Source organism: Scomber scombrus, chromosome 22 (genome assembly GCF_963691925.1).
Source record: "Scomber scombrus chromosome 22, fScoSco1.1, whole genome shotgun sequence".
Lineage (NCBI taxonomy): Eukaryota > Metazoa > Chordata > Actinopteri > Scombriformes > Scombridae > Scomber > Scomber scombrus.
The window spans coordinates 5,746,412-5,759,427 of record NC_084991.1 but is presented as its reverse complement, the minus strand read 5'-3'; the positions used below and the strand labels follow the sequence as shown (position 1 = coordinate 5,759,427).

At 46.0% G+C, this 13,016-nt stretch overlaps 1 protein-coding gene across 1 annotated transcript in view; it reads right to left on the bottom strand.

Annotated features, from left to right (window-relative positions):
* nav3 (neuron navigator 3) overlaps window positions 1-12,712 on the bottom strand; it is an 84,096-nt gene extending 71,384 nt beyond the window's left edge. The window contains 2 exon segments of the mRNA XM_062443303.1: window positions 7,644-7,759; window positions 11,984-12,712. Of these exon segments, the coding sequence (XP_062299287.1) occupies window positions 7,644-7,759; window positions 11,984-12,567 (700 nt within the window). The 5' untranslated portion in view covers window positions 12,568-12,712.
* Window positions 12,713-13,016: the final 304 nt, after the last annotated feature.

Below are 13,016 nucleotides of genomic sequence, written 5' to 3'. Positions count from 1 at the left end.
TTGGTGCAGCTGTCTTGGCTGTGTAGAGAAAACCTTGTTAAATAAAGGTTAAATCAATGACTCACAACAGCACACAGCACAGCGATAACTGAATCTCATTTTCATTCATTACAATTCTCTTAGTGAAAATGTGCTGTTAGGACTAAAAAGCTTTAAAACTCTGATGAATAAGCTGAAAAATGAATGCAAGGACATCAAAAGAAAAAGAAAAGAAATGAGAGTCACAGGTTTTACACCAGTTACGTCTCATTGTCCCGACTTCAACGTATTCACATTTAAAAAATATTGGTCCGATTGAGTCGATACTTGACCTCAATTATACTGCACCACACTGTGTAATCACCTCACAGGGTAAAGATCGGTCTGGTATAATTGAGGTCATGTTTTGTCTTAGTAGAGCAAACACACTGGAGGTTAGGTGAGGTTGAGGTGGTGCTACATGTTCCTGACCCATGACCCCAAATCAGCTGTCCACTCTCTGACCAGTAATTAGAAATCTATGAGATACGGATGATCTTACACTAAATCTCAATAGAAAAAGGAATCACTGAAAAAATATGTTAATTTCTGATGCACAGAAGCTTCTGTGCCCTGATTTTATTCCTATCTCTCTCTCTCCCTCTCTCTTTTGAACATCAGCTTGATCTGAGTTAGTCATTCTTCAAGTAGGGTGTAGTTCCTTATGGAAGGCGACTCGACTCAAAGCATAGAAGTTATCAGAGCTTCTCTTCCACCCTGAAATAATTCTTCTTCTCCTCTCCTCCTCTCACCGTGCCTCCCTTGAGAAAGATCCAATTACAATTCCATTATGAAGTGACATGAGGAGATCTGGCCCTGGAGTCTCCATGGTGAACGGACGCTTCTTGCAACGCTGAGAAGCAGCCCACGGTGTGTGTGTGTGTGTGTGTGTGTGTGAGTGCATTTATATTGTGTGTGTGTGAGTGTGTTTGAGCGATTTACTGCATTAGAGAAGCAGAGGGCTCACCTGCATGCAGTAAAAGCAACAGGCGAGATTAGAACCTCTTTTGAATTAGAAAGCTAATATTCATTCGGAAAAGCAGTGTCTAAACTCAGCAGTCATTTGTGGATCAAAAAGAGAGGGTAGTGGACTGAATCCTCTTTCACCCAGCTGCTTATATGCATGTTTAGCTGGTGTTTCCACTTCAGTGTCTGAACACTGCAGAGAGGTGAGAGGGCAGAGGGAGAAAAAGCCACAAAACATTCATTTGGATTCAAAGCTGCTGTCCAGCTCCTGGCCCGGTGAGTCTGTGAAACAGCCAAACTGATACCAGCCCAGCAGGGGGGAGGTGGAGAGGGAGGGGGTGGGGGGTTGAAAAGGGCACAGAAGTAGTGAAGGTATACACACACACACACACACACACACACACAACCACACATTTAAAGAGTGCAGAACAAACACTGCTCCAGATAGAGTTGACACAACATAATGCAAATGACTGCCGTTTGGGACTGACACAGTTATACACACACACACTGTACCAGTGGGTGCTTCAGTGCCAGTTCACACTCTCTCTCTCTCTCTCTCTCTCTCTCTCTCTCTCTCTCTCTCTCTCTCTCTCTCTCTCTCTCTCTCTCTCTCTCTCTCTCTCTCTCTCTCTCTCTCTCTCTCTCTCTCTCTCTCTCTCTCTCTCTCTCTCTCTCTCTCTCCCCCCCTCTCTTTCAATAATGCATGGAAGCTTGGTACTGATGCCCCTCGCTCCAGCTGAATACTATCAGGGTACCAATCCCAAGCATCTAATTATAATACTCACACACACACACACACACACACACACGGACACCAACACTTTTTCACACACACACAACTAGAGATGACTGCGGTTCTATCCTCGTTGCAGCATTTTGTCAGCCTTAATGAAGCTTTGGCTGTCAGTCACCAACGCTCCAAGTGTGGCAGCTCTCACACGTACACACACACACACACACATACACACACACACACACAGATAGATGTATCCGTGTGCGGTTTTACAGCCCTGCTGCTGAATGTGTTTCCTAACAGGCGTCGCAGCACATTGAGAGCTTGTTAATACGTATTGACGACAACTGCTCCCCGAGGCTAAATACGACCAGCAGCTGGATGCTCTCAAAGCCAACTTGGACAGGGTCAAAGAGTTCTTTAAGGATGTTGTTGGATTCTCAGCTATTTGGATTAAACTCACACCCGTACATGTGCATTAAAAAAAAGGGGGAAAAATGCACCTGTATACCTACTTACAGTGAAGATAAGCATGCACACACAGTGAAAGGTGTAATAATAAGCTATTGATCACATTGTGATTCAGCAGCAGTGAAGGAGGTGCGAGTAATGAAAGCAGAGCCAGGAGAGGACGTGTTGATTCCTCAGTTTCTATATGTGGAGGTATGGCTGCTTTATGCTGCATCATGCCTCCACCTGCTTAAAGAAAATCTTCTAAGAATCAGCAATAAATGTGCTCGTTGCTAAAAACTCGCAATGCTGTGCTGTGCAGTTTACTCTGCTTTATCTGTAGAGTCTCAATCGTCTTCAGCTGTCACAACCGGGTGAAAAAACAGTCTGTCTTATCATCTGAACCCCCTCCACTCCTCTCCCCCCTTTCTCCCTCTTCCCTTTTCCCCCTATGTGACATCAAAGCCAGGTATTGGAGATAGGTGCTGATTCTGAAAACTCGTCGTCACTGTACTGTACGATGGGAAATTTGACATAAAGCATGCTGCGTGAACTCTCCCTAACTGCATGCCATTATAGCTGCACTCACTCACTCACACACACACACACACACACACACACACACAGTGCCTCATTTACAGGCTGTGACAGTGACAGAAAGGATGCGTTGGAGAATTCTTTTTAATCTGTCTGTGTCCGTGAATTCAAACTGCTGCTGCTGCTGCTTGTGTAAATGTTTTGTGGATGAGGATGCATGAATACGGGTGTGTGTGTGTGTGTGTGTGCTCGTACAGCCCGGCCTCACAAGTTTCTTTTTAATGATGTCTTAAAATGCAAATAGGATGCTCTGAAAAATACGTTTCCCCACCATGAGGATTTAAATAACCAGTTTATTGAGGGCACATCTGCTCAATTTTGCTTATTTCAACCAAAACTTAAGTTATGTGAAAGCAACATATATTATTTTACTTCCTGTTTGTGGTGTTGTCATGGTAACCCTTTCATGAGTCATTTGTGTCTAATCTGATTTCCTGGGATTTGCCGAGGCTGTGTGGACTTACGTGGACGGGGTTGTTTGTGCAGCACCTGCTCCAGGTCGCCCAACATGGTGAGGATCACCTCTTTATCCAGCTGAGCCGTACCCTCACGAGGACCTCCCCCCGAGACCTCCTCCTCAGCCCAATACCCGCCGTCCTTCTCCCTGCCTCCCTGCTTCCCGCTGCCACCGCCGCCCCTACCCGCCGCCGCCGCAGTCGTCGACTCATCGTCCGAACGCTCGCTACTGCCCTCTTCGTCCGTCCCCGCCTCCTCGCTGGACTTGTGTGACGGCTCTGTGCTGCGTGGGAGTCCGCTGTACGAGGCCCGCTGAGGGCGCCCGCCCGCCGCCTTGCACCGCCAAGGCACGGGGATGAGGGAATGCTCCGATTGAGAGAGCACTTTGGTGAGGGAGAGCGACAGAGATCGAGCTCTGATGCCCCGCGCCCCTCCGCCCCTTGTTACAGCCTCTTTTCTGGGGCTCCCCTGCAGGCTGCCTCCTGCCCGCTGCGTGGAAGAGGAGTACGACGAAGAGTTCTGAGGTTGAGAAAGGCGAGGCGGCGGCGGTTCATCGAGCTCGAAGGAGTAAACCCGTTGCTCTCCGTCGCTAAGGAGGGTCAGGTTTGTGAGCGAGCGCTGTTTGATCCGCAGGTTAAGGTTGTCGGGGAGAGGCTGGGGAGGCCGTCGAGCCGGGCTGCCTCCCTGATACACTGAAAACTCCGCTCCTCTCTTCATATCTGCTTGCCGCTTCACCTCCTCTCTCTTGTTCGTGGCTTACCTCGTCTCCTCCGCTGGGCTCAGTGAGTGAAACTATACGTGTGAGTGGATCTACCTGGGCGTCCCTCTCCGTTTCTCATCTCGGCCGCGCTGTCGCCGATAAGAGCGTACGGAGGTGAAGGAGGGATGGAGGAACCGGGGTGGAGATGCGTCTCCAAGTCCCACGCTTCCCCGACTGAGGACCGAGGAACCGGCTTCTGATGCTGGAAAGAAAGCAGGAGGGGAGAGAAAAGCTCCCTCTCAGGCACGCAGGTAGAATCCAGATCCATCCTCGAGCCAGCCCATACTCTCTGGTCAAACGCTGAGCCAGACGCACGCACTTCTTCTTCTTCTTCTTTCTTCCGCTCCTTCTCCTGTCCTCATGCTGTCTCTCTCTCCCGTCTTTCTTGGCTCCTCTCTTCTTTCACCACAGTCAGGGGCGTGGATGAACGAATCGCTACATCTCCCTCTTTCCCTCTTCCTCGCTGTAACACGTTCTCTTCTTGCTTCCTCCCTCTCTGCGCTCCCTCTCTGCACTCTCTCTTTATCTATTTTCTTTTCTCTTTTTTTGCTACCCTATGAAACGACAGCCTCTTTTCATTCACTGTTATCTCTCTTCCCTCCACCTTCTGTCTCTCCTTTAATTACCTCCTCGAAGCCACATTTCTCCTGCCTCCCCTCTGACTCTCTGACGGTCTCTCTCTCTCCTCGCGGCGCAGAGAGTGAAGCCGGCGAGCGGGTTCACATAGCTCTCGGTCTGCCTGCTCATTCCAGCATGCAGCCTGCAGTACTCACTCTCTCTCTCTCTCTCTCTCTCTGTTCTCTCTCTCCTCTCTCTCTCCTTTTTTTCTCTCTCTCTCTCTCTCTCTTTTCACTGTTTATCATCATTTATTTCTCTTAATCTCTCTCATTCTCTCACTTTCTATTCAGTTCCCTTCTATTTCCTATTTCCAGACCTTATCTTCTCTCCCTCTATGTCTCTCTCTCTCTCTCTCTCTCTCTCTCTCTCTCTCCATCTCTCCATCTCTCTCCCTCACAGTGTGACAGTGAGTTGTTTGGACAGTGCACCTGTAAGCCTGCAGCCCCTGCTGCACCCGCGCCGGCCGCCCGACTTAATTAAATGCTATCTTGAGGAGCTAAACAGCGAGATGTAGCTTATCGTGGATCAACAATGAGTCCACAGAACCGACATATTCCCATCAATCACTGCCGACATTATTAGCCCTGTCGCAATTAGTCACAGCTGTCCTCCACGCGTGTTCTAAGCCTGGTTACCGGCAGCCAGTAGAGAGAGGAAGCGGTTGCCTCAGAAACCATAATCAAGGTGATCCTATATGTTTACACTGCAGGGGACTAGGGTTTAGTGAGTGAGAGAGTGTGAGTGATGTTATCTACATGTTTGTTGAAGAGGAGAATCACACTGTGCGGCTTTGATGTTGCGATATCCCACCTACTGAAGTTGCTACTATTGAAGTTGCTTTAGCCGCTATATTTAAAATGAGCGGGGTTTGTCATGTGGAAGCCGTACACACACACACACACACAAGCTCGAATTTCTTCCTCAAAGACAGGTTTCCGCCTCTCCGCGGAGAGGAAGAGAAATGAAGGATGTGAAACGAGCGCGAAACAAACGTGCGACGACGAGAAAGTGTTTGAAATGGACACCAAACAAAGGGGGACGGTCGGCGCCGCGGCCTAATTTTAGCCTCCAAATGACGGTCCGGGGAAAAGCCGCGACCGAAAGCGAAACGTCTGGAATGCCGCTGCCGACCTGTAATCACACGCTGTTGTTTGTGCACGCTGCACTTTGTTTGAGGCTTTCAGTTCCTCTGCGTCCAGCTTGAACTTGACGTCTTATTTTTCGACTTCTATGATTTATATTATTATAATAAAGGAGTTTTATCCCAAATGAAGACATCCACCCTTTAAATCTGAACCAGTTAAATGTTCTTTTATGTTAAAAGAAAAAAAAAAGAAAAGCAGAGTTGTGACACTTGTAGGCTTCATTTCCAAAAACCCAGAAGCAATTAAAGCTGTGTCAGTGAGTGTGTTTTGATGGTGTGGTGGCTGCTTTAGCCTCTCATGCTCCTCTAAGTTTGTGGTTAGCAGCTCCTTCAAACAAAGCTGAATATCCCTCCATCTCAAAAAGCTCTCAGCTGCAGCAGCTCAGAGCGTACAGATGCACTCTGGCTCTAATTAAAGAACAATGAAGACGTTTGCGGTCTCTCCTTCTCGCAAACAAACACTATGTTTTGATTTTAATCAGTTGTTTTCGGCCGTATGGGTTTCATGACAATAACAGTTGGATGGGATCGTAAATTTAAATATACCAAGAGGCAGCGTGTTCCTGTTTGTAAGGGATTTTAGCCTCTTATCCCAAGGGGTACTACTTTTAACCCTTACATAATGTTCATATTCTACACACCATCGCTGTATGTTCCAAGTCAAAAAAGTGTTTCGAACCACAGATGTGTTTAGAAAGCATCAATAGCCGATATGAGTGATGAATAAATGTGTGATTAAACCTTGATTCATGTTTCAGAGAGCAGAGAGAGTGTGTTTTTTAGGTTTGTTCTACTATTACACAATATCATGTCCTATTTTACCTAAGACGTGAAAATATAACATAGCAATACTGATTTAAATGTGTTTTATTGAAGAACGTTATGGAGTTGTTGGGTTTATTGTATAACCATTAGAGCCATCAGTCTTCACTGCTACATCATAAACAGAAATCCTCATAACTACTATCTGATTAAAACTATTAACTATTCTCTTATCTAAAAGACATGTCAGTAGATACGGGTCATATTGGACCCTGAACAGCCTCAATGGACAAAAATTTGCAGCACCTATACAAAAGTATAACATTTGCCACTTTAGGAAAAGTCATCAAATTCAGAGTAAAAGACATTTGTGGTGTTTTTACAGCTGTTAAAATGGGTCAAATTGGACCCGAACAGTATGTAAGAGTTAAAGGGAAAGGCTCTGGATAAAACTCTCCAGTCTGTGATGAGGCTGGAAATGATAAACTGGACATGTATGTTGTGATGATGGTGTGTCAGATAACTGGTCGGCGGTGCAGCACTGGGATTGTAACAGATGATGGCAGCCTGCGGGGATGTAAACAAAGAGCCACAGATGCTCCCTGTGTCCGGCTGTCAGCGCTGACCTTTTCCCTTCCCCTGTGTGAAACCAGCGCTGAGCATAGAAGCAGGGATCCCTCCACCCCCCCGCCCCCCAGTAAACAAAAATAGATACCCAATCAACACACGCACACACACATACCGAACCTCAATTGTGCTAGCCGCAGCAGTAGCTACCCCCTTTAGCTATCTTCCTTTAATGCTGCGGCACACCCTGAAGCCTGCTTTTACTCAAATGTTACAAACAGCTAACAGCTAATCCATAATGTAATACAACTGTTTGACTCTAAACCGAAGGAAAATGCATTAAACAGCTCCTCTCACATGTAGAGCAGCATTGCAGCAGCAGGAAGGTCAACATTAAATAAATATAGATGCTGATCAGAACAAGAGGGTTAATACAAGGGACAAATGTTAACACACAAACACTCACCAACACACACATAGAGAGAAATATCATATTCGCAGAGCCCGCAGAGTGTGTGTGTGTGTGTGTGTGTGTGTGTGTGTGTGTGTGTGTGTTGACCCGGTCGTACCTGATATCTCCTCCAGGCACTGTTTGGCTGTCTTGCTGTAAACCAGCTCTCCCTTGGTGGGGCTGAGGCAGGGGTCGGCTGGGGCCACCATGGTGCAGTCGTTTTCTGAGAATGTCCTGAAGGTACAGAGAAGAAACGATACGCAGCGGTTAGAATACAGACGGAGAGAAAGAGCTGCAATAAAGAAGTGAATCAAATGTGGCATCATTTTTTCAACCAAGGATGAGAGGTATCACTATTTGGCTTCAGTTTAGTACAGTGTTAACCTTTACGCCACATTAAGGACATTTTTGGCATTTCATTTTTATTTTCTTGATAATTTTGGGCTGTGTATATAGCATACATTTTCCCACGGATTTTGTTTTATTTTAACCAAATCACTTCTAATAGGTCTGCCAAAATATGACTTTACATGCATTCCTTTCATTTTGGAGCCCTGGCTTAAAACTTGTAGTTTTTTTGTTTTTTTCCCCACCAGATATAACACCATTTACTTGTATTTTGCCTATGGGAGAATACAATGCAGTGTTCCCCAGTCCTGTTTGTCCTGTATTATGAAGCATAGCAGACCAGTGAAAAATGTAAGTGCATCCAAAATGACCTGGATGTGTTGGGATAGGTGTCAGTGTGGTGTGTATGTGTGTATTGAAAACTAAATGTATGTATGCGCCACTACAAATGGAGAATTTGTATTGTCTTGCAGGTCTGCATTTATAACATTATGTCTTAATCTCTCTCTCACACAAACACATTCATGTGCTCGCACAGGTCATCAAACTCAATAGAATAGAATATAAAACAGTTCAAATGTGCAGTAGGCTACATTTACTGTATAGGTTACAGTCAGTTATTAGTAGGAGTGGAAGGAGTGTTATTATCTTCTTATCTTTGCATTCAGTCTGTTCAGTGTGTGTTTCTATGATGTTAAACAAGAGTTTGAATTTCTGAGTCTATGTTTCAGTCACATATTCAACAGATGGCCACCTCAAAAAAGGAAGTGGGGGGGGGGGGGGGGGGGGGGGGGGGGGGTCTCGGATGAAACGTTTTTTTTCTGCGAGTGACTCTCTGAGTGTGTTTGTGTGTATCTGTCTCTCTCCCTCAATCCGCTAGCTGCATCACGCTCTACTGTTTGTTTGCTGATCTGAAGAAACAACGGTAGAGTCCAACACACTTGAAGAGATACCGGCGTTAAACACACACACACTAACACACACACACGCACACACTAACACACACACATGCATAGACGTGCACAGCGAAAAACCCTGCATGTACAAACTGTCAGAGAGTATCAGCAACACAAACAAACACAGCTAAACACAGTGACAGATGATACGCATACAAACACAGTGAAATGTGCATGTAGGCATGATAAGCAAACTAACACTTTAACCACACAATCCTGAAACACACACACACACACACACACACACACACACACACACACACAGATCTAAGCTCAAGCTAGTGTATAGTATAGTATTCATGCCCTCCTGTACACACACATACACACACACACACAGTGCACCACCTGCAGAGCTGCAGATAAAAATTGGCTTCCACTAGCGACAGCAGCATCAGCTTGTGACTTCAGCTCATGTGAAAAACCTTTTTTTTTTTTTAATGCAAGCATCCCTCACCTCAGTGGATTCACAGACACAGAGATATTCTTTACAACAATTTGGACCCAAAATAAAAGATAATGTGGCTGCTGCAATAAGAAATTGTTAATATTTTCTTAATGTAGATTGTGCTACTTTTTAAAAAGAGTGAAAGAGTTCAGTGTTTGGATCAGAAATGTCTGGATTTAAGATGTAACAAGCATTTTTCAAGATGACACATTGATAAACTGTTACTTGAATCAGTGTTTTGTTATCTATTCCTGGCTGATATATAACAAAGAGTGATTCACATGGTTCTTGTGGTCACTTTTAAATATTCCTCACAACCTTCAGAGGTCATAACAGTACAGCTGATGTTAGGATAAAGAAACACCAAATTCAACCTTGTTTATATCCATCACTGTATTTCCATAATTCCTGACTCTCTCCCTGAACTGTTGAGGTCAGCTGAGGTCAGGATGCAGAGGAGTCAGTTACTGACACAGCAAAACAGCCTCCTGTCTCAGTGTGGGTCAGTCCTGCACAACAACTGCAGCAAAGTTGTACACAGCCAGCGTGCTCTGTTCAGCCTGGCAGAGACGAGGGCTTCAAGTGGGAGGAGAGAGAGAGAATCCATACAAGAGAAAGATGGCTAATTGGCCTGAAAACGATGGAAAATTGCAGCACAGCAGGAGGCCTGTACGCTATGTCAGCCTGCTGACGGCTGCTGGCGAAGTGAAACATTTATAGCAGGAGGAGAAGAAGATGGAGACTACAGGAATCCAAATATGTTGGCTCAGGGGGGGAAAAGGTAAAGGGACGACATAAGTCTGTACTCTGTATCGGACGCACAGACAGGAGTTTGAGTGATGCACCACACATGATAATTAGTTTAAATGTGTGGAAATGACTGTTTACAGGCACCAGCATTTAAAATGATGACACTTTGCAACAAAATCAGCTTATTTTAATGGAATTGTACAAAACAGCGGATTTGTTTTGCATTTGCAATTTGCTTTGTTCACATCTAGATCAATTTGAGAAAATGTTGTGTCTGGATGTTCTCTGACAGATTCTTTTCCCTCTTTAATAAAACTCTTTATTGAATGAGATGATACACAATACAATCCTGAGAAGCAAATGCTAGTAGGGAGTAAACAGCACAGCACAGCACAGGCTAAATAGAAAGAAGACAAACTGTAGCCGTCTACAGCACTTCATCAACTAGCACTTCCAGCAATATCTGTGTCATCAAGCCTATTTCTTCAGGATATGGGGATGAATTTAGCTGTGGCACTTTTTCATATGAGTGAAGCCTCTCATTAAAATGTTTCATGTCTTTAAACATGTACCAAGCATGTCCAAACTATTCCATTAAGGGCCGTGTGCCTGCAGGTTGTTGGTCAAACCAAAGAGCACACGATTCGATCAATCAACCGAAATCGAAGTAGTATTGAAACGTCTCCCTGATTTTGGGCATTTTGTATTTAACAAATATGAATCATTTGTAGACTTTTGTGTAAAAATCATATCATTTAGATGTGGAGGAGTGGTGGCATTTTATCAATGTAATGCTTCTATTCACATGATAGGTATTATTGAATGAAGTACTCAATTGGTGTCGGTATCACTTTTAGGGTACAAGCATTGGTACTGGTATTGTAATTTTTTTAATGATACCCAGCAATAATCATGCCACGCACTTTTTTGTTTCTAATGGCCCCTAGAAACACACATTTTACCTAAAATCAGAAAGAAAGTCTCAGCAGTCAGTAAACTGGTTCCCCAAGAAGCCAGTAAGACGTAATAAAGGTCATTTGGTCAATTCAATCCCAGGCTTCAAAATATTCCATCAGAAACTGGCAAGTGACATCACAGATGATGCATCCACCTTTTTCCACACTCAGTTTTTTTTTCCATTTCCATTTTGCTGATTGGGCAGACTTGCCTGTGTTATTACAACCCCTCCTCCTGACTGACCATCACTCTCTATCTGTCCAGGAACAACAGCGGCAGCGTTTTTAAACTTGCTAAACGTGTGGGATTAAAGTCATGCTAATGCTCAAAAAGAGGCGCCGTTGAATGTGGCGAAGCTGACTGTGCACAACGGAGGAGGTAGAAGAGAGAAAGAGAGAGAACGAAGGAGAGACAGAGAGAGAGAGAGAGAGAGAGAGAGAGAGAGAGAGAGAGAGAGAGAGAGAGAGGGAGCGAAAAGGGGTAAGGGATTAAGCCTTGTTTAATGGGATTCCTAACTCTTTTTCTCTCTGAGCACAAAGGCATCCCGGAGACTTTGGCGGCTCTTCCTTTTTTTCTTTTTCTTGTTTTTTTTTACCCCCTTGGATTACCTCTGCTGTCGTAAGAGAGAAAATCGTCCCTGCTGGGCAGATTCACCCACCTCCTTGCACCTCTTGATGACTGCGACGACAGGCAACCACGTGCCAACTGTGTGCCTCATAATAACACCAGTTGAATGAAGAGAGGTGAGGGGGGGGGGGGGCAGGCAATGTTTGGATTTTCACATCAAAGATGAGACCCAGGCAGTTAAATAATAGGTTTTGGCAAAGAGTGCAGGCTGCAGATGTTAATGTGCTCTGTAATGACTGTGAAGTGATGTGGAGGTGAAAGCATGATGTACAGGAACACCAGCTGATGACTGAGATTGCTCCAGTGAATATTCATGAATGTTTGACCTCCCTGGAAAAGGGAAAAGAGAAAACAGTAAACACACGTTCATCTCACCTGTACATGAAGGGAGCTACAGTGGCAGTATTGGGGTGGTTGTGCTGCTGCTGCTGAGGAAGCTGAACAACTCCATTCCCTCCAAGCGCTCCTCCTCCACTTCCTCCCCCTCCTCCTCCACCTCCACTTCCGCCTCCTCCTCCTACCAGCATCCCACCAGACCCGGACAGGGCTGAGGTGCTGGTGGAGGAGGTCATGCTGGTCCGTTTAGCCTCCGGTTGGCCTCCGGTGGAGCGCTGTATGTAGAAACTCCCGCCCTGTCCGCTTTTTGACAGTTTGGCCCTCTCCCCCTCTCCCCCCCGCAGGTTGCCGCTGCTGTTTAAGGAGGCCTGGCTCTGAGTCTGGGGCTGACTCTGAGGCTTGGCCGTCGTGGTGGAGGGAGTTTTGAGTCCTGGTTTAGGGATGCCGGTGGAAGGGTCTTTTTTACCCGATGACGGCTTCCCTCCCTTGGGGATGAGGCTGCCAATTTTGGAGGACTTCTTTGTGGAGTCGCCGAACGACTCGCGCTCCTCTTTGGGTGGAGAACACTCCTTAGAAGATTTCCCAGATTTGCTTTTGTCCTCCTTGTCTTTGGATGAGGTCATGGACCTGCTACCGTTAGCAGAACCCTTTGAAAATGAAGAGGAAGGGGATGAAGAAGAGGAGGTCTTGCTTGATGCACTCAGGGAGGATGTGGATGTCTTTGTAGGCATTTGCTTGGCTGTAGCACTGCTACTGCTGCTGCTGCACATGGAGCCCATGGGCGTCAATCCGTCATCGCCGTACTCTGACAGATCGTCCTCTTCTTGCAGCGCCATTTCCGCCACGGACGGTGACGATCGTGAAGCCGATCGAGGGTTAATCAGACGGAACTTCTCCAGCATGGACCTCTGGGGTCCGCCGCCGACAACTTTCGATCCGTCGCTCCCGTGCTGTAGGCCTTCCGGCGTCTGGGGCGAAGGGGTGGACGAAGGTGAGTGCGTGGGGCTGGACAGCATGGACGAGGTGGCGCTGTGCTTGAGATTCATAGACTTGCTGCGCCAGGACTTGCCGG